The 27,285-nt window shown below is 32.4% G+C and overlaps 1 protein-coding gene across 1 annotated transcript in view; it reads right to left on the reverse strand.

Annotated features, from left to right (window-relative positions):
- Nucleotides 1-27,285, reverse strand: part of LOC106682036 (tetratricopeptide repeat protein 28) — a 39,815-nt gene that overhangs the window by 5,860 nt on the left and 6,670 nt on the right. Inside the window, exons 4-14 of the mRNA XM_014422667.3 lie at nucleotides 25,811-26,037; nucleotides 23,160-23,364; nucleotides 18,214-18,422; nucleotides 14,512-14,697; nucleotides 12,154-12,393; nucleotides 10,975-11,253; nucleotides 9,697-9,925; nucleotides 9,078-9,310; nucleotides 6,363-6,653; nucleotides 5,536-5,870; nucleotides 2,710-2,996 (exon numbers count right to left, since the gene is read on the reverse strand). Of these exons, the coding sequence (XP_014278153.1) occupies nucleotides 2,710-2,996; nucleotides 5,536-5,870; nucleotides 6,363-6,653; nucleotides 9,078-9,310; nucleotides 9,697-9,925; nucleotides 10,975-11,253; nucleotides 12,154-12,393; nucleotides 14,512-14,697; nucleotides 18,214-18,422; nucleotides 23,160-23,364; nucleotides 25,811-26,037 (2,721 nt within the window). The remainder of the gene's footprint in view (nucleotides 1-2,709; nucleotides 2,997-5,535; nucleotides 5,871-6,362; nucleotides 6,654-9,077; nucleotides 9,311-9,696; nucleotides 9,926-10,974; nucleotides 11,254-12,153; nucleotides 12,394-14,511; nucleotides 14,698-18,213; nucleotides 18,423-23,159; nucleotides 23,365-25,810; nucleotides 26,038-27,285) is intronic.

Below are 27,285 nucleotides of genomic sequence, written 5' to 3' on the forward strand. Positions count from 1 at the left end.
AGCACTCAATCATTTTTTCAATATAAATGAAAAATTTAGCAAGCAACTACAGATTCAAAATGTGTCTTTATAGCCCTGACACTATTCAAAATAAACTGGAAATCCTCTGGTGACATTCTCGTAAAGTTTTCATCTGTTTCATTTTCAATTGTTTTCAAGAGCAAAATATAAAACTTTACCTCTCTTGATACAATTTTATTTGTCACCACCACTAGCTATTTTCTTTTTCAATGAGTGATATAAGTATATGCAAAAACTGGTGAGCCAATTTTCATTCAAGGACAACACACAGCACAGACTGGCTTCTTGTTTGGAGGTGCTCAAAGCGACTCAGAGCTCATGTGGTGCAGGTTTTTTCACCCTTTCTCCCTCGGCCCACATTCTCATTAGGTGTGTTTGTTCAAATGAATATGTGACCTTAGGGATGGGGCAGATAACGGTCTTGTACCAACTACCTGGTATTACTTCCTTTTGCCGTACGTGCAAGATACTATACACAAACTCATTGATTTCTTACCCACCATATTTGAACAAATCTGAGGATATTCTATCTAATCCCAGAGTCTTTTAATGTTTTAGGTATCTTATTATCTCAAACTTTTCATGTCAGGGGGCTCCAGGGCACCAGATAGTATTTCCTTCTTCACTATTTTAATGGTAATAGCGTTATCATTCAAAATTCTTTAAAAATAGCATTACCACTGCTTCATTATTCGGCTAATATTAGTGACTAGACTGTTCTGGGGCTTGAATGCTCTTCGTCAGCTCTGGTTGATGAATTTCTTGATTGGAATTTGGCTCTGTCTCTTCCAGAGGTTTGGGTAAGACACATGAGACAGTTGAACAGTCATTCTCCACTTTCCAGGGGCACTCTTAAGGTAAACAGGCTATAAACTGAAAAATCTAGTGTTTCAGTTAAAAAACAAAAAAACAATAAATTATTAATTAGCATTCCAAAGCATATAATTAATATTCCACATAAAACACAAAAGTTCTATAGTATGGTTTGTATTAAATCATGATATGATACATGAATTGACACCTAAAAGCTGATTACCTATTTACATTCTCAAAAATCATATAAATGATTCCTATATTGGTTGATAAAATCTGCAGTATTCATAAAAATCTTAACAAAAGAGTGAGGATAAATGTGAATCAAATGACAGTAAATTCCTAATTGGTAGCCTCAAAAACCTCATGGTCCTTATATTGATTAAATCCAAGATAAAAAATAAAAATGTAATGTGATCACACAATGTATATGCATAAACAAAATCACATGATAAATTCAAGTTAAAATTATCACTGTCTAATAGCCATATACTAAAAAATCTACACAAAATTACAGAATGTTTGCATCAGTTTTGAATCAGAAATTGAAAAGATTTGCAAATGCAATATGAAAGAGTAGCTCTTTATTTCAAAAAAAGTTATAACAGATTTTAAAGTAATTCGTAGGATTTCAGAAGACTGAACTATTTACTTTAACACAATAAATAACTACTGCAGGTCAATTAATTATAATAAATATGTAATTATAATTTTTGTATTTTCATCACTTTCCTTTACAAATGTTTATTTGTTCTGTAAGTCCTGTAACAGTAATGAATTCTCCAGTTTTCAAGTAATTTGGAACTATGTTTGCTTATTTATTTCAAATAACAGATAATAAATTTATTTTAAATAACTGGTAATGAATATATTGTAATATCCTCTTTTTGAGTAAATAGTTATTTTTTATGTATAAAAGGTTTTAACATGTTTTTATTTTAAGTATTGTTTCAATATTGTTCATTTGGTTTGTTAAACCAAAAAGAAAGCTAACCAATTTTGTTTAGTCAAATATAGAGTGGAAACATTGTTAAATAAAGCCAAGAAGGTGGCGCCATTCTGAAGTTGGTAAAATCGCTGTCATGTTGAGCAGGTTCAAATATTTTCGAATATATTTATCTTCCCACCAAGACTTGTAATTACAGTACATTCAAGAAAAAATAGAAGTTAATATCAAATGTAAAGAATATTATTTATAGAGAAATTCACAAGCAAAAACTCAAAACCGTTGTGCTAAAATTGAGGTTGAGATTGAAGACCTAGAGAAGGGGAAGGAAAAGCTTTGTTAGAAGGATAACTTGTGGTTTAAGGAGCTGGGGGGATGTAGTCGAGGAAACAAAAACATTTCCAAGAATACATAGTGAGGACCACCCTTTTTCTGCAGAAAGGTAGACTTCTAAAGAAAAAGAAGACATCTAGAATCATACAAGAAGAATAAGTGACTCTTTGTTTTGGATTGCTGGGATGAGATATGTGTTGAAAACTATTAGAGGGCCAAATGCTTTGTTTAAAGAGTGTTAGTTTGTGAAATAGAAGTCATTAAAAACCATCAGTCATCATAGAAGAGCATAAATTGGTTAGTGTTGCTCAACATATAATTTAGTATATTTGTAAAAGTGTTATTAAAGTTAAGTGTTCTGATTGCCTAGAAAAACAAGCTCTGAGATAAGAGTCTACAATGTTAAAAATAAAATAAAATTCAACTATCTATTTAATATTAATTTTTTTTTTATTTGAACCCAAGCAATACCTAAGAGATGAGAATTAAGTAAAAACTATATTAAATTCCTTTTATTTACTTTAAATAATTTTTGATTATTACAACATTAAAACAGCTATAGCTATAACTATCCAGCAATTAAATATTATACTCACCTAAGCAGCTATAAGCAACAGCTTTGGCACATTTATCATTTGTCTGAACTGCAAGGGATAAATTAAGATCTTGGAATTTAATTGCTTCTTGAAGATTACCAAGGGATTCATAAATACTTCCAAGGTGAGAATAAGCACGAGCTTGTAGTGTAGTAAGATTCATTCCATCAGCTATGTTTAATTCAGATTGGAAGTAACATAAGGCTTTACTGAATTCTCCAGTTTGCTGGTAAATGAGACCTATGCCACTCACAGCATCAGCTTCAGATAAATGATCCTTAATTTCTCTAAAGTAGAATAGAATATATGTAAAAAATGTCTATTTCCTTTTCTAATTATAACTTAGATTATAATTTAATATCTAAACAGAGCTAAGTTGCCAATGAATTAAAGTAATACTATAATTTATCTGTGAGAACTTATACTATTCTAGTTTACAACAAAGTTACCCTATATTGCTACCACTCATTTGTTCCCTATATTGAATAAACTCAATTGATTATTTGATTATTAAAGGTAATTAGACATATTTAAATTTCATACATCTTTCATGAGTTAAATCTGTTATTTATTTGAGAATTCTAGAAACTCTATGTTGTTTCCAACCTCACAGCAATCTTCAAAATTCAAATTTTTATGCCTTCATTTTAGTACCAAGAAAAGAAATCTAGAATGCACTTGTAGCCAATGTTATGTTTGGAAATTTGATAGCAGCCATAATGTCAGCTTACCAAGGAGCCATAGATAAATGGCATAGTATCAGAACCTTTTCCAAATGCAAGAGGAGTTACACAGGGAGATAGTTTAAGCTCCTTTCTGTTTATTAATTTTATAAATGAAATCAACAAAATCTGCAAGCACCAAACTGTCTGGACCACAACTGGAAAATAAAATATGAGAATGGTCCTCATACAGAATCTTTTATACATGGATGATATAGTCCTAATAGCAAACTCAAAGACAAAATCACAACAAGATTTGATGGAATGGGAAGAGGTGAAAGTGATGAAAACTACCATCTCCAAGAGTAAAGTGCTGGTTATGGCAGACAAGAAGACGTCCAAATGACCTGCAACAGATATTCAAGGTAATGAAGGAATACACCAAATTAGGTACCGTAATTGCTTATTGTGGAGAAAGCTGGAACATTTTACATCATATTAGAAAGTGAGAATATAAGAGAGCACTTGGAAGTTCCTGAACCCAAAATCCACACTGAAAAGATGGCAGTTGAAGTAGTTTGGACATGTTTCCCACATGAATGAGGACATGAATAGTATAAAGATATTGGAGGCTCAACCCACAAGGAGGAGACCATACCGAAGTCCTAAGGTAACAAATGGTTAAGCAGGTACCAAGAGTAAAGGCTCCGCTGGATAGAGGTTCCTCAATGCCTAGTAATGGCATAAAAGGAAGATAAAGAAGAAGATTTTCTAATTTTATATCTACTTAATCTTTGTTACTATAACCCTTTCAATTTCATAACTACTAACATTAGAGAACAACATAAATACTAACAGAGAAAAACAGTATAAATACTGTATCTTTATGAAATACTGATATTCACTTTTAAACAATCATCAAAAACATATTGATTTAAAAATATGAAAGAACCAATAATCCAACAAACTGAAGGCAAAAAAAAAAATAAAATAGATTAACATAAATAAAAGAATAGGTTGAATAAGGCTTACCAATACTTTTAAAATGTACAAAATACAAAATGATACTTATAAAAGATATGAAATGTAAAATAACACTTGTAAAATGTATAAAATATAAGAGTTTATTTTTTCCAACTATAAGGATTAGAAAAATGCAAATAGATAAACAAAATTTAACTATGAAAACATTTTAAAATACCAAGAAGTTTTATGAAGGTATCAATGTATGAAAAAAGAAAAAAGAATTGTCCAAGAACTAAGTATTTTTTAAAAAAAAGTGTTAATTAAGTGAAGTAAAAAAAAAAATTCAACATCTATAAATGCATGATTAAGTCTTATATTCAAGTATGAGAGAAAAACTGAACCCTTATTTACAAAATAGTTAATACTTAAATATTTCAAGATTTATAATAGAAAGATATGTAAATTTCTAAAAAGAGAAAAGAGGTAAAAACTGGGGTTATTAATTTAATGAGAAATCAAAGTTAAAAGGGTAAGAAATGAATTAATTTTCCAAGAAATGATAACAATGATTTAAAAATCTATTGGAGAGTCAATACAATAGTGGGAATGGAGGTGAAAATCCTAGTATATTTTTGATCTTTGCTTTTGTTTAGATTTAAAGAAATAAAACAATATAAATACAAATCTATTTGTTTTTTTGTGTTTTTGCAGATACAATATGCCATGGCCTGAATAGGCCATTGCTATTGACCACCATATTCACCACACGAATCTTAGAAGGCAAGCTGGATGAATTAGATTGCATCACTGAAAAATCCACTATCTTTGGTTCAAGAACAATGGGCTTTTTTAATGTTTTGCCAATAATTCGATTTTCGAAAAAAAAAAAATCTGTTAACATATTAAGATTTTAACTTTACAATAGTTTAATAAATTTCTATCTGAAATTACATTTCTCAACAATTCTTTTCTAGCAAAAAATATTTGTAGTTGACGAAAGTAATCACAGAAAAAATATTAAGGATTGAAAATGCAAAGAAAGCAATGAATAGAAGAGAAAACACCATCTTATAAAAAGTTTGAAGCAAATTTTAATCATAAAAGTTTAATGACCATGAAAAAGATATTTATATAAGCAGTTATTAAATACATGTTTATAAGAAAATATCATAATTATGTAAAGTGAATTAATACAAACCTAGAGATAGCAATCACTTTTTCCAAACAGGAAATAGCTTGATCAACATTCCCTAGAGTTAGATACAAACTTCCAAGCTCTCCAAAGCATGAAACTTTCATTTCAGAATTGTTCATTTCATGCACTACAGCAAGTCGTTTTTCAAAACAAATTAATGCTTGTTCTAAATTGCCTTGGCGTTTGTTAGCGTGGCCTAACCCTCTGTATGCTCTTTCTAAATCTCTGCAACTTTTCAATTTCAAAGCAATAGACAAATGTTGTTCATGGCATTTTATTGCCTCCTCAACGTCTCCCAATGCATCATAACAGTCCCCTAGATTTCCAAATGCTCTTCCCTAAAAAATTTATCATCAAAACAATAGATCAGTTAATTATTCAGCATAATTGGTTAATTAGTGCAATAAGTCAATCAGTAGTAAAATCTCAGAAATATTTAAAGACAAAATTAATAACGATATGATGACACTTCACACATTAAATATTATATGGTACAATGAAATTCTCCAGAAATTTAAGATACTGAAAGGTGGATCTTATTATCATAACATTCTGTAGAATAGAATGGGACTCACCAATTTACAATTTGAATTTTATACTAAAAATTTATTTTCTTTTAATTTTATACTAAAACACTACTTCCTAGAACCATTAATCTCTAATTCTTCGGAAATAACTTTATCAATTAATCTTTAATTAATAAATTCACAAATAAGAACATTAGCACTTTCAGTATAAATTAAATTGAACGGGTCAGTTAGTTTAAATATTTCTGAGCCTTCCTTTTCTGCATTATAACATTGAACTAATTATTTAAAAAATGTGATCACCTTATCAACTAAAGCAGTAGGTATCGATAACTGTTCTAATGTTGCAAGCTGTTGCTCTAAAAATCCTATTGCATCTTCATAATGACCCATATTTAACCTAGCAATTCCCAAGTTTCCAAAAGCTTGAGCTTCTATGACACTCTCCCTGAGTTCTTTGGCTCGCTCAAGTTGATCTTCATAACATTTGATCGCATTAGTGTAATTGCCTAAGGACATATGCACTGCCCCCAAGTTACCATGGGCTCGACATTCACCCTTCAAATCATTAATTTCCTGCCTCAGAGACAATTCCTTAAACAAAAAAAATTATATGTAGATAATAATTGATCAGAAAGTATTAATCAAGGAGGTAAATGTAGGAAATAATTCGGTTTTGAAGATAAAAAATTTATAACTGAAAATATATATTTTCTCCAATTTTTACTTTTAAAGAATTTTTCTGAAGTACAATTCAGTGTTATGTATACAAATAATAACTTCAAAATACGAGTTTTGTACAGAATTAAGAGCAGACCTAATGATGATTACAATTTCTTTGTGTGCAGATACGAGGTAGAATAAGTTTCTGAGGGTAGAATATGGAGGAAGGATAAAACTCTTGCTGGATTTTTCAATTTCCTCCAGAACATTTACCTCAGTTTATCAATCTAAGGCTCTGATACATACTGAGGAAGTGATTGATAAATTAATCACAATATGTATAGATAGTTATTCAGCAATGGGTGTATTAAATAGGTATCTAACTATATCAAAAATTTTAGAGGATTGAAAAAATACAATTAAAATCCTTACAAGAAGTTAGATTTTGGTAACTAGGTATACAAGAAAGTGAAAAGACAAATTTACTACTTTTTTGCATCTGAGCCCATTGGTGGACAATGAGGCTGTATACAACATAATGCATTAGAACATGTGATGCCTTAGAACATAAAAGATTTCTTTACTTTAATGATAAATTATTTATTTATTCTAGGATACATCCATTTAGAATAATATTACAGGAATAACAAATGGGCTTAGAGTAAAATAAATAAGAAAAAATAATAAACACTTTAAACAAAAAAAAAAGTAAAATTATAATAATTCATAATGAAGTAACTTTTATGTCTTAAAAAAGAAACAAACAAACTTTTGACATTGATAAATTAAGAAAAAAATAACATAAGGTAGTAATACTACCTTGATAAAAAAAACACACAGGGAGTTTATACAAAAAGTATTTATAAATTTTGTTTGCCAATAAGGAGCACCAATTTCAATTCTGTTGACACTGAGTTGAAATGAAGTAAATAAATAGGCGAAACTTGAAGGTGTAAAGGATAAACGAGCGATGGATACATTGAATTCCATAGGGACTGTTCCTTGTTAATAAAGAGCCAAGAGAGGGTTTAGCAGGGGTGGAATGGGGAGTGGTTTTAAACATTTAGCTTTTAAGTTCAGTTGGGATATGTTTCAGAAAAAATGGTGAGGTTTATTTGAGAAACCTACAGTCCTAATTTAAGAGGGACGAAGATCTGATAAAGAAGAACTGTCAAAAGCTGCAGTTCAGTTCATAGTTGTATATAAATCTAAGGACCAAGAAGGGGTATTGTGGGAATGAACAGAGGATTTTGGGAATACATGATAATGTCTATGTCTATAGAAAGTGGGATTCAGCAATTTAGTAGAAAAAGAATGCCAGAAAATACAATGGGAGGGGTCTACATACTGTGACTGATCTGACAGAACAAGTTTGAGCCAGCACATACACTAATGGAAAATTATTTTGTAGTTAGGTATGACCTATGTAATAATCAACTGTGGTAAAAAAATTAGAGAAATAAAGAAGGGTTAAATACTAAGTTTTAGTGTTCATGGCAATCTAGTAGTCATGGGTCATTTCCAGGAGAGCAGATTGTAAGTGTTGGGTAGCTAGGTCATAAGCGAGATTGGAGAGGATTAACATGGAAACATTCTTCAGGACAGTTTGAAAGTGGTTTTTTGGTTTTGATAGGTTAGAATTGGATAGAAATCAAGCAGTGAGGAAGGGTTTAAAATTTATGTGATGGTCATACTTGGGAAGTTTTCCAAGGAGAAGAGGGTATGAAGTTTTACAAAGAAAAGTTGTAGATACAACAGAGTACAGAAATAAGGATTGAAAAACATAATTTTATTAGTTTTCTAGGATATTGTTTTTCGAGATTTTAGGAATGGGAGATAAAGAAGTAATTTATGTTGAAGCCACGATGTTCAAAAATGGTAGTAGTAGGATTAAGAACAAAAAATAAGAAATGGTTATTAAGATCATTTGGGGTGTCTGAGAGAGAATATTAGATTCTGGTAGGGATAAGTTTTGTAGTATTTTCTATTTGGACTTGGAATTAGGAGCATTGGAGAAAGCCAGAAAAATCAATGGAACAGTGTAAGATGTAGGATATAAGGTAAATATTAATATCTAACAGGATTTATAGATTTGAGTTCGTGCTTCAAATATTCACCTTATGACATCACATAATCATACTTTAGATATGATTATTTGTCTAATACATTTAGAATGTGAAAGTTGAATCATTACTTAAGTATTTTTATTTAGCCAATCCACTCAGTATGTAGAAGTTGAGCATAAGTTTGGTTTAAGACTATAGGAAAATGCAAAAATACATCCTCCAAAGCCACATTGGTATTATTAAAAAAGAAAAAAAAAGGAAAGACTACAAGTTTCAGATATTTTAATACCTGAGTATGAAATCCAAGGGCTTTGTCAAAATGACGAAGCATTCGATGGGCTAATCCAAGATTTCCGTAGGCAGCTGATTCTAAAGCATGGTCACCACTTTGGCGAGCAAATGAAAGTTGCCTCTGATACATTTTGGTGGCTTCTTCAACATCTCCCATCTTCATTAAAACATCACCAATGTTTCCAATAGCTCTGAATTTTCCAGAAAGATTTTTTGTCATATGAGCAATGGCTAAAGAAAAACAAATAAAACACATAAAGCTTAGCAATGAATCTCTTATCTGCAAGATAACAAAAAAAAAATTCAATTGAAATTTTAATAAATGGAATGTACATATTTGTAGATGAAACAAAACTACTAAAATCAAATAATAATTTATACTCATAATCAATGTTTTAATATATGAGAAAGACATAACTTGAATAATTTAAATATTATTAGATTGAATAATATTAGATATCACCTACACAGTTGATTTAAAAAGAGTATCAGTAAGACGAGTAAGAATAACATAGTTATAGGGTAAAATATTCATAAAAGTTATAATGGACTTGAATATGTGTAACTCCAAATAAAAATAAAATAACACAATACCTCCAAAATAAAATAACACAAACCTAGGAAATATTTTTGGCAGTCTAATGCGGTTTCTAAATTTCCCAAAGCAAAGTGGGCCAATCCCAAATTGCAATATGCTCGGCCCATGGTCATTTTATCTTGCAGGTCTTTTGCCAATGCTAGGTCTTGGTCATAATATCTTACGGCTTCACGGTAATTATTCAAACAATAATGAGCATAGCCTAAGAAATGGCATGCTTTTGCTTCTCCTTCTACATCATGAAGTTCCTAAAAAATAAAATTAAAATGTTATTAAAATTAAGTTTATCAACAAAAAAAACATGGAAGGTACATATTAAAGAAGTTAAAAGATAAACTGTCAGCAGTCTTTATGAGAAATGAATCGAAAATTTAGTTTTGCAGAATTAATAGCACTTAATGTTTATTATTAAAATTAGAATTACATCAGAACTTGGCTTAGTCTATTATATGATAAACCTTCTTTTTGATAAAACATTAATTTTTAAAAATAGTTCATTAAAAAAATAACAGAAAGAAAATAATAACTCATTTTATAGAATAGGGATAAAATTCCACTTTAAAAGTATTTATATTGTACTTAATAGCTTGTTAAAGCATCAACAAGAAAAATGTTTATGTTTATCAGCATCAGAATACCACAGAACAGGAACTGCTCCCAAAACACATTTGCTACAAAAAAGTTCTCTTGAGCAAGTTTCAATTCTCCACTGGTTGAAGATATTGCTGTTTTTTTTTTAAATGATATTCTTTCAAAATGTAACCACCTAAACACAAAAAAATATTTGTTCTGGAGAAATTTTAAAAAAACTTACTGTGTAATCTGTTATAATTGAATTCTTTCTTCTCCTCGTCATGGATGCCTCATAACCCAGATCTGTAATCCTAACTGCTTACTTCTCCAACTTTAAATCTCATAACTATTTCAATGTCCTCCTTTCCCACCATTTTCTATTTCTCTTTCCACCCCTTGGAACTAACCTCTTAATCTACTCTTCATTCCTACAGAAAGTTCCTTTTCTATTCTATAATAATTATCATTATGCATTTAAAAGTTTTAATCAGCAAATCTACCTGTCTAAATATCTGGTTGAATGATTTAGTTCCCCTGAACAGTTAGTTAATAACATTTTTCAAAACGCTAAGATCTAAGTATTTAATTGATGTAATTAGTCATTCATTTAATTACATAGAATATCTAAAAATATTATGAATGAAACTTTAAAAATAAACAGAATATATACAAATATTTTGTTATTAGCAAATAAATGATGGTAAACAAATTAAAAAATAAAAACCTGTGATAGCATAAGGTAGTTTTCATAATAAGGAACAGCCTGAGCAAATTCAGCACGGGAACTGTGACAATTGCCTAAATTCAGTAGAGCACATGCTTCCCCTGCAGTATCTTTCAATTCACGAGCAATATTCAAATGAGCTCGATAGTGAAACAAAGCCATTTCATGTGCACCTAAAGCCTGATATGCAACTGCTAGATTTCCATGTGTTGAGGCTTCAGAACTTCGGTCTTTTACTTCTTTGGATATCATTAGTTCTTGTTTATGATATTTAATAGCCTAAACAAACATAAAACTATCAAATAATATTGAACTTTTTAATAAACATAAAAAGACTTGTGTCATCATACAGAATTAAAAATATTTATTCAGTCATTTACTGAGAAACAATTATACATATGGATTAGATCTTCAGTGATGACATGCACCCTTTCAGGCGATGGACAGGAAAATTCTTACAAGAATTTCCAGAAGCATACCAAAAGTACTGTAAAATAAGAAACAGTTGAGTCTGTAATGTTCATGTTGTTGCATGCCGATGTGTGAATGAGAAATAAAGTTGTCCTTATATTCTCTCAGTCTCTAATTTTCTATTACAATTGAATTATTACCTTCTACTGTAAATCATATTTTTTCATAACTACTGGTTTTTGAAGTGTTTAACTGAAAGTTTAATTATATCAGAACCCTATAAAAGAATAAAATGAAAATAAAAAACACTAATTGTGCTAGAAAAAGGAGAACTGGTCAAAAAGTAGGACAAACAACAATATATGTGATTAAAAGGATTGTTGAAAAAAAGCCAGAGGTATGTGAATGATTTGACAATGATAGGAGAGCTTGGAAAGGCAGTGATTACCCTCTTTAGTAAAATATAATTAGTATAAATGTTTTATCAAGAAAGTAGGAATACAGATTTCCTTCAATAGAAAATCTATGGTTTATTATATTTACCTTTAAAGGCTCTTGCCTTGACAATAATATAAGCTATAACTTAACTGTGGAAATTTAACTTTTTTTAAAAGCTTTTAACCATAATTTTATTTATTGTCTAAAAACATTCTAAATAAATAGAGTAAAAAAAAATTTACAATTTGTTTTATTTTCTACTTATTACTATAACCTGATTAAAACAAATCACATAAAAATGTTTAGTAAAAATATAAAATAACAAGATACCTGTTCATAGTAAGCCATAGCACTATGGGCATTACCAATATTTCCATAAGCACGACCCATACCAGCCTTATCATTAAGAGCTCTAGCAATATTCAGATGTGCCTGGTGTAATTTGAGAGCTGCGTCATGTTCTCCAAGTAACTGATATACAATTCCCAGATTTGAACATGCTCTGCCTTCTCCAACTCTATCTTTCATACTAAGGGCCATTTCCAACTGCTTTTCATGCCACTTTTTTGCCTGCATAATAATTTTTTTTATTAAAATATAACAATCACACATAAATGAAAAATGGAACCAAAATCTATTTTCATACATAAAATTAGAACTTATGCTATGTATAAAATATTTAGTCTTTTGAAGTGAATACTTCTTGATTGATAGGTTAAGGGGACATTAACTATAAAACCAAATTTCAATGTGGAGTGTATGCAGAGGTCTCTTCAGAGATTTTGAAACTAATATACACCTGAAATAGGGTGACAGCTTTGCCTAACTCTTGTTTAATATGACCCTGGAGTGTCTAGTCAAATGGTCAAGTGTACAAATTATTTAACAGATAACAGATCAGTTCAAATCTACAATTTCATAGATGATCTAGATACAATGGGAAGAAATATGACACTTATGGAGGAGGCATTCCTTATCACCAAAGAAGCCAGACAAAGAGTGAGACTGACTGAGAATGAGAAAAAAAAAATGAGGGAGCAGTTCCACAAGAAATAGATCAAAAGGATTTCCAGACAGAAATCAGGCAAATGAATTTATTTATTTCAACTCTTGGGTGAACTTAGTTAATGACAAGCAAGAAATAAATAGAGGGTTAATGGCTGCAAACAAGAGCTAAAGCACTTAATTTCAGGCCCATCAAGCATAAAAAGTAAAAGCTTCTCATGTAACTTCAAAGCACAACTTTATATAAACCTTATAATGCCTATTCTGAACTATGGCCTATTCTGAACTATGATCCTGAATGGTGGATTATTTCGCAAACTCAAGTACTCAGGCTCCTAAGATTGGAGAAGTAGATCCCTAAAAGTATTTTTGGAACAGTTTCAGGGAATAATGCTTGGCAACAGATTTGGAGTTCAAGCATAATACAAATATCATAAGATAAATAAAAGCAAGAATAAATCTCAATAAATTCAAAATAAAATTCTAAATAAAAAGATATGTGAGTATAAAACATGAAATTTTATTATCAGGAATAATTTTTGAGGAAAAACAAGGGAATTATCTAATTGATCTATAACACTTATCATAATTACCCTGACAAGATAAAAGAGATCTTTCAAACAACATATTAAAAAAAAAAGAGTTGATATCATACAACAGGTTCACAGAAATGTTAGCAGATTATTATACTTTGAAAGAAGATTAACATAACAAATCATAAAAGAAACACAGACAAAGTAAGTGGAATTCACAAGAACATACATGCATCAAAGAAACATGAATAATATCTTCTATTAACACCATTTCACAATATTTTAGATGAAAATATGTTAATAAAAACAATAAAACAACAGTTATTAATTGAATGGAATATGGTCCAGCTGCGGTCAAAAAAACTTAAATAGTAAATAGGTATACTATTTTTATTGAGCCAACGTTTTGCCCCACGTTGCAGGGCTTCATCAGGGCTAAAAAAGATACAAACATTTAACATAGTTACAAAAAAAATAAAAGAGGTATACAATGAAAAATAAAAATTAAAGGTTGTAAACAGTAAATGAAACCGGTAATAGTAACAGATAGATAAGAGTAAAACTATTACTATTACCATTTTCATTTACTGTTTACAACATTTAATTTTTCTTAATAAATTTTACTTTTCATTGTATACCCCTGTTATTTTCCACTTATGTTTTTTTTGTAACTATGTTAAGTGTTTGTATCTTTTTTAGACCTGACGAAGCCCTGCAATGTGGGGTGAAATGTTGGCTCAATAAAATAGTATACCTATTTACTATTTGAGTTTTTTGTTAATTTATTAATTGTTCACATTTCAGAAATCAAGCTATAGTGAATAGGGTACAAGCAATTATACCTATTAAAAAAAACTTAAACTTATTAAAAAATTATCTTTTAAAAAGTCAATTTCATAGAATTGAAAGATCAGTATTTATTTTATAACATTAGTAATTATTTCATGTAATAAATTCTAATTCAAGAAAATATTATATGATAAAGAAAATGAAGATTTACCATAGTTTGCAAAATGGTATATTTCAAATAGCAGTCAGTATGAAGCATTGCAATAAGGACTTACAACAAAATGATAAAGCACTTATACCTAATAAAACAGTTACTACATATTGTTTTTTTGTAAAAACAAATTAGTACCATAAAACTTACCTGAATATAGTCTCCTGCACACCGAGCAGCATGGCCTAAACCAGCAAAAGCTCTAGCTTCAACAGCCTTATCTCCTAACTCTTGAGCTATCTTCAGAACATTTTCATGATAAATGATAGCTTGAGCAAAATTTCTTCTGTAATGGTGAGAAGACCCAAGATTGCTATATGCACGTGCCTCTTCTACCTAAAGATAATAAATAAGTTTTATAACAATCCCTGTCCACTTTTAAAGGGATTTCATGTATTGTATCCCCTGTTGCTCTCAGCATATCTCCCCTCTTGGAAATAAATACCAGCATATTTAGACATAATCTCCTCCCCCCATTCCCTCACCCAGTTTATAACCCCTATTCAACATCTTCCCGTTCCTCTGGAACTGGAGACAAGACAAAACTATATGCCACTTATTTTTGCGGGTTTTACCCGAGCTCACATCTGCAGTAGATCACACCCAATAATTGCCTGGTATTCCTGTGGCATACTTCCCATGATGTGAACTACTAATTTTTTCCTGTGCGTGCCCCCCATCTACTCAATCAACCCAACCTCCACTTTTTCCTTAACGCTACAGGATACACCCAGGGTGATTAATTGGCAATGACATACCTGCAGCTCAGTGCCCTCTCACCCTTATCCAGCTTCTCCAATGTTCCTCGACAAAGGATGGTGTGTGAACTTCCCGCATCAATGAGGTACTTCACTCCGCCAACTTGGATGATACCACTGTGCTCACTCTTCACGCTGTAGTTTATCAGTATGTGGTTGCCCCTCTGCCGACACCCTCCTCTGATCTCCACTCAAGTTCTCCTTCCACCAGCTCTCTGTCTTCAACTGCTATATCTATTACAGCGTCCACCTCCACTCCCTGGCCCCTCGATCTCCTCCAACACTCCTGAGGCTTCCATCGACTCACTTGATGAGCCGTCATGTCTAAGCCGAGTACCTTTTGTCTATAAAAGTATATATCCCTGCGTCGTAACTTCTGGGCTTTAACCTCCATAGGTTCACCCTGGTCTGTATCCCTTCTCTGGTACATGTATGGGCATTGTTTGGTAATGTGCTCCTCGTTCCCGCATTCAAAGCAGTTAGTGCAGGGGCACTGGGCCACCAGATGTGGGCCACCTTTCCACATCCATGACATCTAAGGTCATCTCTGCTCCTGCACCTGAGTTTCATCTGGTTCGGTCTCTTCTCAAATTCTGCAGCATCTTCTCCTTTATATTCATTCCATCTCTCCTCTGCCAAGGCTTCTGAGGGTTCCTGGTTCGATTGTACTGAACTCTCATTCACTCTGAGTGTCAACCACTTCTATGTACAACTCCTCTTCTCTCGCACTGACATTGATCAACTCCTGTGAGCATTCCATAAATGACCTGTCTTGCGGCAGACCCTCCTTCCTCCAGATTTCTTTTGCCAATTGCACCTTCAGGGTGTTTGATAAAAAAATATGTGGGCCTGTACCTGGTCCATTTATATCATCTAGCTCAACTTGTCTGTAATGCGATCATAACAAGATAGACATTCTCCAGCATAGCGCTCTTATGACTGCTGTTCATATCTTAATCCACTCCAGGGCGTTAACATCTGCTTCTGGCATCATGAGTCCCGAAAGGGGTGGCATTTCAACTCATACTGACTGGGCCTCAGTCATTGGTTGAACTTCTGTCACTGGCTGTTCTGTGGTCGCTGTCGGAATCACGTTACCCTAACTGTCTACATTCAAGGCTGCAGCTCTTAATATTGGACTCATGACTGGTGAGAGTTAACGATAAAAGAAAGAAGAAAATTGAGAGTTAAAAATAAAAAATATGTGAGCCCAAAAATAACTTCATCTTTATCTAATCTAAAGGTTCCCGGTTTTAGCACTATGTATGGTAGGTCTTGTGAAAGAATTAAAAAAAAAAAAATTGAAACCAGGGCAAGAAATGATGCACGCAAAGTCACAGTATATACTGGTTTATTCTCCATAGCAATCCTCCATATATAGCTTTAGCCTAAGTTTACATAGGGAGATAGGTACTATAACCGATATCTGGTGTGATCATACCTTAAGTTATACGTATATATATTTATAGATACATACATGAAGTGAAATATCAGCAAAACGAGATTTATTAATTCTCTTATGTCTTAATATAACTATAATAATACACTCAATAGAAGCAATCATATGTCACCTTAAAATCAGCAAATATGTTTTGCATTTTAAATTAGTACTCGTGATATTTTACAACAGAAAAAACAATTGAGTCAGTTGAGGAGTGTGCTCAGAAGTCAAGGTTAATTGAACAATTATGGTTAGTCAACAAAAGTTAAATGACCACTATAGATGGAGTTTTGGTTTTATTAGAATTACTCAACTTTTTAAAGAACCTACAAAAGTTTGACCTATTCAAACCTAGTAGGTTCTTTAAATTGATTAAAATCGATTTAAGTCAAATTGAACTTTTGTTGATTGACTATATCATTCAATTAAACTTGAATAATAATAATAATAATAATATTCTTTATAATATAAGAATAGTGAGAACCTGCATTTAAAAAATTTCCTTAAGGGGCAAATGGGTAAAGAAACATTAGGGCTGGAGAGGGAGATGGACACAAGAGTCTTCCTCACTCTCAGTGAATGAACAAGGCTATATTGTCTTACTCACTGCTTAAGGAATCCCAGTCCTCCCTATCCATATCAATGCCTACTGTAACCACCATATGGTGTCTCCAGCAGAGACCAATGGGATTCACAGATGACAGAGTAGTAAATATGAAGGCTCTGCACATTCACAGATAAAAAGATGAGGGTATAGCCTATGCTGACAGGGATTGGAGCTCTGTAGGACCTGGACCTGCCACGGAGACAAGGTTTAAGGCTGTTGTGTAGCCTCAGGATACTGGAGAGCTGTCAGGTCCAATAGTCTAGGCTAAGGAAGACTGGTGATCGGCAGGATCTTGTACATCCATGAAGAAAAGTATTACATCCTCATCAGGGACCTCCATGCTAGTAATGAAGAGGCCCTGGAGTAGAGGCCAATTAGGACATCTTAGGCCAATTAGGACATCTTACACCAGTGCTGCAGGGTGCAGCAAAATTGCAATCCAAACAGATATTCTTCCATTTAGCTAACCCAGGAGCAGAGCGAGGAGGTTCAAGGCCATCTGATCTAAGGGTGGCCTTTGTAGTAACTCTGTTCTAGTGATTTAACAGCACCAAACTTGACCTCAATGATGGTAACTATAGGGAGATCACAGATTCTTCAAAGCATTCTATTGCCTGCCCTCTAAAGCCTCCATAGGTAGTTCTGGAACTGATTTATTATATTTTTGACTGTGTGTAGGCTTTGATTTGACAGAGGCTCTCGGAAACCACTCGACCCTAAAGTGAGCAGCTGCCAATAATAAATAATAATAAGGAATAAATTAGGAATTTTTATTGCAGACCCCATCCACCACAACTCCAAACAATACATATGAGAATTTCATGAAGTCGAAAATGAAGTACATTTGCTAGTTAGCAGTATTATACATTTGTCTTACAATTGTTAACTATCATGCCCTAATATAATAATTTTAAAAAAAAGAAAAGAAAATGAAAGGAAAAGGAAACAGGATATATAAACTATAAATACAGTCCAATAGTTGGGTTAGAAAATTAATCAATAATGAAATCTACACTAACACCCAATAAATTTGATAAACTTATTACCAAGTTACCCAGTCGTCTTGCAAGCCTTAAGTGTTGAGTGTGGCAATCAACAGCACTTTCAAATTCACCCATTGCCAAATAAACTGCACCAACATTACCAATCTCTCTAGCTTCTTGGAGACTATCGCCCATTTGCTTAACAAGTTGAACACATTGTTTATGCGAAGCTAAGGCATTAGGGTAATCACCAATAGCTGTATATACATGGCCTAAACAAGGAAAAAACAAAGTGCAACATTAACTATGAAATTATATTAATTTCAATAATATATTGCAGCCATAATACAAGGGAAAAAAAATTTGGTGCACACATCAAACAACTTTCATTTACCCTCCTACTTTTATATGAAATTAAATTTAGATACTGTTAAAAATTTAGGTTTAGAAATAAATTGAATAAAACTAAACATATGGTTTTAGGATTTGATCAGTGATGACTTTGTTGATCTAATATAAGCTTAGATATTAATAAATTATCACCAAACATTTAAAGAAATTTAGATATGTTCTACAATGTTCAAAAGAAACTAAATTTAAAATGAAATTTAAATATGATAAAAAAAATGTAGAAAAATAGATGGCTAAGAAGTGGTACCTCTTAACTGCCAAAAAAGCAGATTTCATGTATGGATATTATTAATATCATCAAACTACAAGTCATCAACTGGTAAGATTTCATATTTTTATGTGAGGCCAATATGTGTGAAAAATAGAATGTTATAACATCTTATATCTGATGAGTAATCAACTTTTCTGATAACTAACGATTATGTATGGTCGAGAAACTGAAAAACATTATTGTGTCTTCATATTCCTTCTAGGAGTCTTAGAGCAATAAGAAATACACAGAAACTTATATTATTTATTTACAAGGGATGTTCAAGATCTCGATCAACACCATGCTTTTTTCGAAGTCTTGTGAAATGAAACTAGATTAGTTATGGCGAATGAAGCATCATTTAGTAGTGAAGTTGACTTTGTAACCTCTTCCAGCTCTTCTCGAATGCACTTAACTATAAAATTTCCAGAAAAAAGAGGTATTTTTAAAGCAGGATTTTCACAGAGAAATAATTTTAAAACTATTTTATATATGTGATTTTTTTAGATAAAACAACTTGAAGGTATGAATTGCCAAGAACTGCAAATAAATATTTACAGGTTTTCATGAATTGCGAGCAAATGGTGCAGAAAATCAAATAAACATAAAGAAATGATCCTAAATGCAGAGTAATGATACAAGGAGAGGTATTTGAAGCCTTTGAAGTCAGAACAGGTCTGAGACAGGAAGATAGATTCTCACCAATGCTGTTTAATTTAGCCCCAGAAAAGTTGATTAGAAGAACATCACGCAAAAATGGTGGGGTGCACGTAGGAATAAAACATAAAAGCATACACAGATGATGTTGTGTTCCTAGAAAGTAACCAAGATGACACATAAAAACTTGCAAAGACTAATAAGAGAAGCACTCGAGAATGGAGATAGATAACACAGGGTGGAATAGAGTAACCTACACCCACCCCAGAAACACTGACACATCATGGAGAAGATCATGGCAGAGAGAAACTGATAGAGATAGAGGCATGGGAGATAGAAAAGCAAACCAGGTCAAACTGAAAAATGGTGGTCGGAAGGAGGAGAGATGTCATGGCTGTGAAAAAACAGGACACCTAGTGACTCGGTGGCCCCGTACTCGCTGCTTTGAGTGTGGTAATGAAGGGCACATAGCAAAACATTGCCCATACATCTACCAGAGGAAAGAGGTAGACCAGGGAGAACCTATGGAGGTTAATGTCCAGAGGGTTAGAGTAAGACGAGGGCTGCCTAAATCGGACGAATCTTCTAGCAAAATATCGGAGGCTTCAGAAGTGTCAGAAACAGAAACGGAGGAGAAAATGAGAAAACACGACAGGAAACCTAGGACCAAATGGCAGTGAATTGGTGATAGAAGATCACATGAGGAAATCTGAGGAGGATGGCAGCAGCAGCAGCAAGTACACTTTGGTATGCTCCAACAAGAAGGGAGAATGGCGGTCTGCCTATCATCTGTGTGAGAGGAGTGACATGGCTGGTGGATACTGGGAGTTTCCACTCTATTCTGAGTCAGGAGGCGCTTAGGATGGGGGTTGACCAATGGGGAGAGGACACTCCAGGTATGTACATGCCAATGTCAATTAATGAATAGTTTCATAACCTTATCACTAATCAATCCCTTCAGCCTGACCTTAATTCTTTCCAATGGGACATTATATATTCCTATAACTCTATTGACCCTATGGTAACCACCCTGATCTCAAACCTACAATCCATATTAGATATCCATGCTCCTTTGAGAACCAGAACCATACGTCATCCTACTGCACCTTGGCTGACCCCTGATGAAAAGAAGAGATGCAGCTAGGCTCAAATACCGTCAAACCCGTTTACCTGTCAATTACATTTCTTTCAAGATCCTCCGGAATGAAACCCAATCCACAGCGCAACTTGCTAAAGCCACCTACTTTCATAATGCCCTTTCCAATGCTCCTGATTCCAAATCCAAATGGAAAATACTTCGTAACCTATCCCTATCAGAATCCAATAATTTCAGTTCCTTCCATGTGACTCCAGATGACCACAATGACCATTTCTTATCCTATGCTCATAATTCCTCTACTTCCGATATTCAACATCACAATTTCAATCCTGAAGACTTCTTTTTCTCACATCTATCTTACGATGAATTACTTTCCTCTGTCCTAAAATCCCACACTAATGATTATGGCCCTGATAGTATTCCGGTAAAATCCAGCCTCCCTGTTGTTATTCCTGTCCTTTACCACATCTACAACTTTTCATTACAAAACTCCATATTCCCATCTTCCTGGAAAACTGCCCTTGTCCAACCTTTAAAGAAAATTTCCAACCCTAGCTCACTGCACGACTTCCCTCCTATTTCTCTTCTATCTTACCTTTCCAAACCGTTAGAACAACTTGTCCAAAATCAACTCTCCAACTTCCTAGATGAACGTTCCCCAACACAATCTGCTCTCCTTAAAATAACCTATGACCTCCAAAACTCCATTGAACACCAAAACCTCACAATCCTCATCCTTCTAGACTTTTCCAAAGCGTTTGACACTGTTGACTAGAACATCCTCTTTACTAAATTGTGTAATCTTCCTCTATCCAACAGTGCTCTGTGTTGGCTCAAATCCTTTCTCTAAAATCGGTCCCAGTATGTAGTCGTCCCAGGTCAACCTCCATCAGAAACCCTCCCCCTCTCCTGTGGTGTTCCTCAAGGTTCCTCTCTATCTCCTACTCTGTTTGCTATTTACATTAATGACCTTCTCCTCCAGATCCGTCACTCCCAAAATCTATGCAGATGATTTCCAAATATACCTGTTCTTCCTGCCTTCTGACCTATTACCAGCCACGGAGAAACTTCAAGAAGATTTGGATGAGATTTGTGAATGGGCGAGAGCTAAAAAGTTGAAGCTAAATGCGGAGAAGATGAAGGCAATCTTAATAGGCTCCAATCATGTTCTTAAAACTGTTCCTAATATTCGAACTCTGTTCCTACATGATAGTCCCATCAAATTTCATCCCATCATCAAAAACCTTCGGAATAAACTTTGATCAAACACTTTCCTGGAAAAACCATGTATCCAATATCTCCCGCTGTACCTTTTCAACTTTAAAACGTCTAAATTACCTCCGCCACCTATTTCCATTTGAAACTCGTAGGCTTCTAGTCACTTCTCTAATATTTCCCCACTTTGACTATTGCTGTACAGTACATGGTGGCATCTCTGAGGATCTCGAGGCGAAATTAAAACGTTTGATATACTGCTGTGTAAGATTCATCTTTGGGGCCTCTGTTTCCTGTTTTTATACAGAGTTGAAGTGGCTTTATCCTTCCTACCATCGTAAGTATTTCCTGACATCCTTCATCTTCCTATTCTGTCATCCTTCATACATCTCTGAGCCCCTTCAATTCAAATCCTCTATTCGTTTCCACAATACCCGTTCCTGGTCTTCAGATTTATACACAAGGGCCCACTGAACCACTGCTTTCGATAGATCGTTCATTATCCGAGCCTCATCCCTTCCAACATCCGCCACTCCAATACCCTCTCTACCTTTAAATCCTGCCTGTTCAATCATTTCTTATCCACTCAGACCCCATAAAATTGTAAATCGATATAATTGTAAATATGTATGTAAACTATTATATCATTCTTAATTATATTTACATCATTTTCTTTTCTCTTTTTTATTTATTCATTTTTTTTTAATGTTCAACTGATTAAAGTGAGAAAGTAACTTATAACTAATTTTTATAATGACTGTTTTTATTTCTTTGTATTTTTGTTTAAGTATCTCTGAGGCTCCTCAGCCCTCATCTGTTGATTTCTCTGTATTATTCTAAAGGGACTCGTCCCAGAATACATAAAACATATATATATATACAGAGGGTGTTCTGTAAGTGTTTATCAATATTTAAAGAGGTTACAGAAGATCTCAATAGCAAAAAAAAAAAGTCATTAAGATAAAGACTATCAACAGAAAAAGAGAAAATTGATATATTTTTTTTTTTAATTCGAATACAACATATTTGACGATACTTTATACGAGCATTTGAGTAGGATAACACCTCTATAGTTTTAACATTTCATACCAATAATTTGAATACCTATATAATGCTATATGGACACAATTATCCTTATTCAGAACAAAAAAAAAAAGAATAATAGTAAAACCAATTCTTTTGATGAAAAGTAGATAAAAATATAGTAGTGATGTCTATTTTCAATGCTGGATATATAGTGTGTGAACGATCAATTCTTAACTTAATAGAATTTATTGGGAAGACAAATATATGTTTTCTCAAAACATTAGGTAAAGTTTTGAATATTGTACTTAGGTAAAAATTCTGATTTTGAATTTCTCGTTCCAAAATACATACCTAAACTAGTAAGAGCTGAAGCAGCAGCTTGAGTATCTTTGCACTTCATAGCTAGAACAAGTTGGTAACGATGTGATGTAAGAGCTTCTCTATAGCTACCTTTACTAAAATAAGCCGAACCAAGATTACCATGAGCTCTACATTCTCCATTTGTGTCACCTAATGACTTGGCAACTGTAAGATCCTGCTGCATATAACTGATTGCCTAAAAAAAAATAAAAATAATAATAATACAAAAATAGTATAAATTAATAATAAAGATATAAAAAAATCTTTTCTTGGTTACAGTTTTTGGCATGCATGGAAAAGAAATAATTAGAGGTCTAATGAAAGCAACACCATCTGCTGCCTCTTAGAGGTAACTGCTAGACCCAAGCCCAGATAAAGGAGGAGATTTCTTCTTTGCAGCCAGAAATAGGAGTTATCAACCAATGACCCATTTACTAATGAAAGAATAGATTCAAAAAAGAACACAACTGGACATCTGTTAATATCTATTAAGGAATTCGATCTCACACAGTAATTTGTACATTATGTTTGTAACTTAGATTTCAGAGAATTAAATAGTGAAGAAGATGAGCTAACATCAGAAATGGAAAAAGAAAAATTGATAATCTCGGGATCAACAAGGAAAAGGAGAAGACAGAAAGGTAGCCACATTAATCCTTATATTTAAAAAGTAGCAATGGAGAGAGAATGTTGTAATAATTTTGATATTTTGGGCTCATTAATCAACAACTCAAGGAGGAACAATGTGGTTTTATGGAAACATGAGTACCTATTTACCTCAGGTAAAGTACCAAAAGAGAGATTTTCATTAGGTATTTAGATGCTTATCAACATTTATAGTTTGTAACCAGTAGTGAAATGGCCTTCCCTGATGACATAGAGGTCCTAGTCACAGCACCATGGATTCGATTTAATGTATTGATTTAATATAAGGAATATCGAAGCAGAATTAGAAAAAAAAATCTGGAAAATAACCCTAATAAAACAAAATTAATGTAGATGTTTAGGATACCTCAGTGAGAGATCAATTATAAATAAATATAGTCACTAAATATGAAGCATAGTAGGATATAAGCATCTATTATCCAAATATTTGGTCAAATTTTGTTGTCGAACCGCAGAAAATATTAAAGTGGAAAACTAAAAGATGATTTGGAGATACTTTATGAATAAAAATCAAGTGCTTTCTCAGGATCACATACAAAGTTAAGGTAGAAGAAAGACAGTCCAGTGGATGACCTGGGAGGAAGAAGTAAAAGAATGCTTCAAGAAGAAAGAGAGAAATGTCAGTATTAAAACAAGAGGAAAGAACTGTTGAGAATCACAGAATCTGCAAATCCAGGCTTTGCAGGAAAACATCTCACACAGTATCAGTGGTAGAAAAGGATTGATTATGATGTATAAATTAAAATATTATTATTTGAAAAATAAAACACATATTTCTTGCATTGTCTACTTTATTATAAATGAGTACCAACTGATTTTTTTTTTTAAAATTAAGCTGTAGTGTGTAGTGGAAGACACCCAAGTATTGTATCAAGTTTTATTCTTATAGACAACTTCACTAATAAACCCAACATATATCCTTAAGCAGAAATGAAGTAACATTCTGTCCCTTAGGAACCGTGAGATTATTTTTTAAAATTATTATTCTAAATTCTCATAATTTAGGTTCTATGACTGAAAGATTTTTAATATTCTCTACTTGGGTTTAGTGAAACTATCTTCCTCATTAAAATAATGTTTATTTAGAACTATTAATTAATCACAATGACCATTACCCCTGGTGCACTAATATTGTTGTCTTATTTTAACTTATTTATATTACATAACATCTCTCCATAGATACTTGAACATTTAATATTTAATGGTAAACCAATGTTGTTTAACTTGTTAAAATTTACAACAAAATATTTAAAGTAAGGAGAGTTCATCATTTATCATTTATATATTTATATGAAGATAACTAAAGATGTGGTGACGGCCCTAAAACATTCTGAGCCATTTAATTCTGAATAAAAAACATTTTAACAAGGGTGATAGTTTCAATAAAGCCAACTAGATTTAATTAAATTATTTTTTATTATATCTTTAATTGTTCAGGTACTGGCATTTCAAATTTGAATCGATTAAAACTTGAATGTGAATGTGGCTCGTAGTGATTTAATGTAGATGGGTTTGAGAATGGAAGTCTACAACAAAGTTTTAACATATAATATACTATTTTTATTTTAATATATACTAATAGTAATTAAACTAAAATGTTTTGATTGAAAGTAAAGAGATGACTATTAAGTATATTATAATAGTAAATTTTATGTTATTTGACATAAATTTTAAAAGACTTTAATGCCAGACATCACAAATGATTTGTTACACCTACATTATTATATATGTACAATTTCTTAACCTTAACAATACACTCTGTAACCATAATATGGTCTCTAAAAAATTTAATACCCAATTTGTATAAAAGCCAATAAATGTTCACAATTGGCAATAAAAACCATAAAGCACTCCTTATCCTTACCTCTACACAATATTTTATAATTACAAACTGTCGAACAAAAACCAAAATATTAAAAAAAAAGTTCCAAGAGTCACACTATACTTTTAAGTTTAGATTCATCTGGCTACAATACCTTATCTAAGGAGTTCAATGCCCAATAAGCAGAAGAAAGTGCTGAAAACACAGAACCACGTAGCTTTAGACTACAGGTTCCAATTTTTAAAGCAGATTCTAGTACTACAACTGCAGGAGAGTATTGTCCAGCACCAAGCAATTCTTGACCAACCACTGAAATAATAACAAATGCACAAGTGTCCAATCTCATAGCTTGAAGCTGTTTGAAGGTTGGTTCTAAAGCATCTGAAAACATAAAATAGCAGTCCATATTAGTTTTAAAGGATTTAAAATAAAATAAACAAAAATTACATTTAACACTAGAAGGCAATTTATGAATAGAGATGTAATTATTTACACAGAAAGGCTTGTTCTAGTCTAAGTACATTGATCATTAATATATACAAACAATCTATATAGCCTTCTTAATTGTGTGAAGAGTCAGCATTTATTTTATAAGTTATTAAGTAAAATAGGCTTCCTTTTTGATCATTTACTACGCACCTTAATTTTTTACACCATTTTAATGTTTCGGTTTTGTCATCCTGTCCTCAAAAACGCTACTAGCAAAGCTTTTACTTAACTCTGCTTATCTTACACTGAACAGTCATTAAAAGATGAGTGGAACGAAGTAAAAAGTTTTGTTCCTTGCATTTCTGAGGAAGATGTCACAATGCCGAAAGGTAAAAGTTTGATCAAGAATTAGGGTGTTTAATAAATGAAAATGTATACATTAAACAAAAGTAAGTCCATAAACATGCAAAACTTATTTCTTTTACAGATATTACAGTAAAATAAACAAAAACTAAAATAAAAAATAATTTTGTCATCATGCTCATTATATTTTTCATATTCCATTACAAGACCTAATTAAAATTACCATGTCAGTAAATATGAAACCGGCATTTACTACCTATCTACACCTATACTATAACAACCACACTAGCTACTTTCAAGTCGAGTGCATAGCACCATTTTCTGATTTTCACATCCAATTAACATTTTCAACTCATAACAATACCTGTTTTATAAAACAGCATATTTTTAACAGTCCTAAACATGTCATATTCTGTGGCTGGAAATTATGGCTTCCTGACAGCATTGATTTTCTGTTACCATTTGAAGAAAATGGCTGTAAAATCGCATTGAATGTCTGTAATAAGCATACTGTTGGTAAATCACAGTGCTTTGAGTGGTTTAAAAAATTTAGAAGTGGAGGTTTCGAAAAGAAATATGAAAAATGTTTGAAGACAACATATTCCAATGTTACAAAACATATGCAATACTGAATGAAGATTACACACAAATGCAACCACCTATAGATCAATTAAATGTGATGAGACAAACTGTCTCCACACACACTTGAAATCCATGGAAAAGAACCAGAATTCCATGGCAAATGGGTTCCAAATGAGCAGAATGAAAGACAGCTGCTGAAAACTGGCAAAACCATTAATACTAAACACAACCAAAAATAAATCATTTGAATCTAGC

The sequence above is a fragment of the Halyomorpha halys genome, unplaced genomic scaffold (assembly GCF_000696795.3).
Source record: "Halyomorpha halys isolate HHAL.00 unplaced genomic scaffold, Hhal_1.1 Scaffold385.1, whole genome shotgun sequence".
NCBI classification, from domain to species: domain Eukaryota; kingdom Metazoa; phylum Arthropoda; class Insecta; order Hemiptera; family Pentatomidae; genus Halyomorpha; species Halyomorpha halys.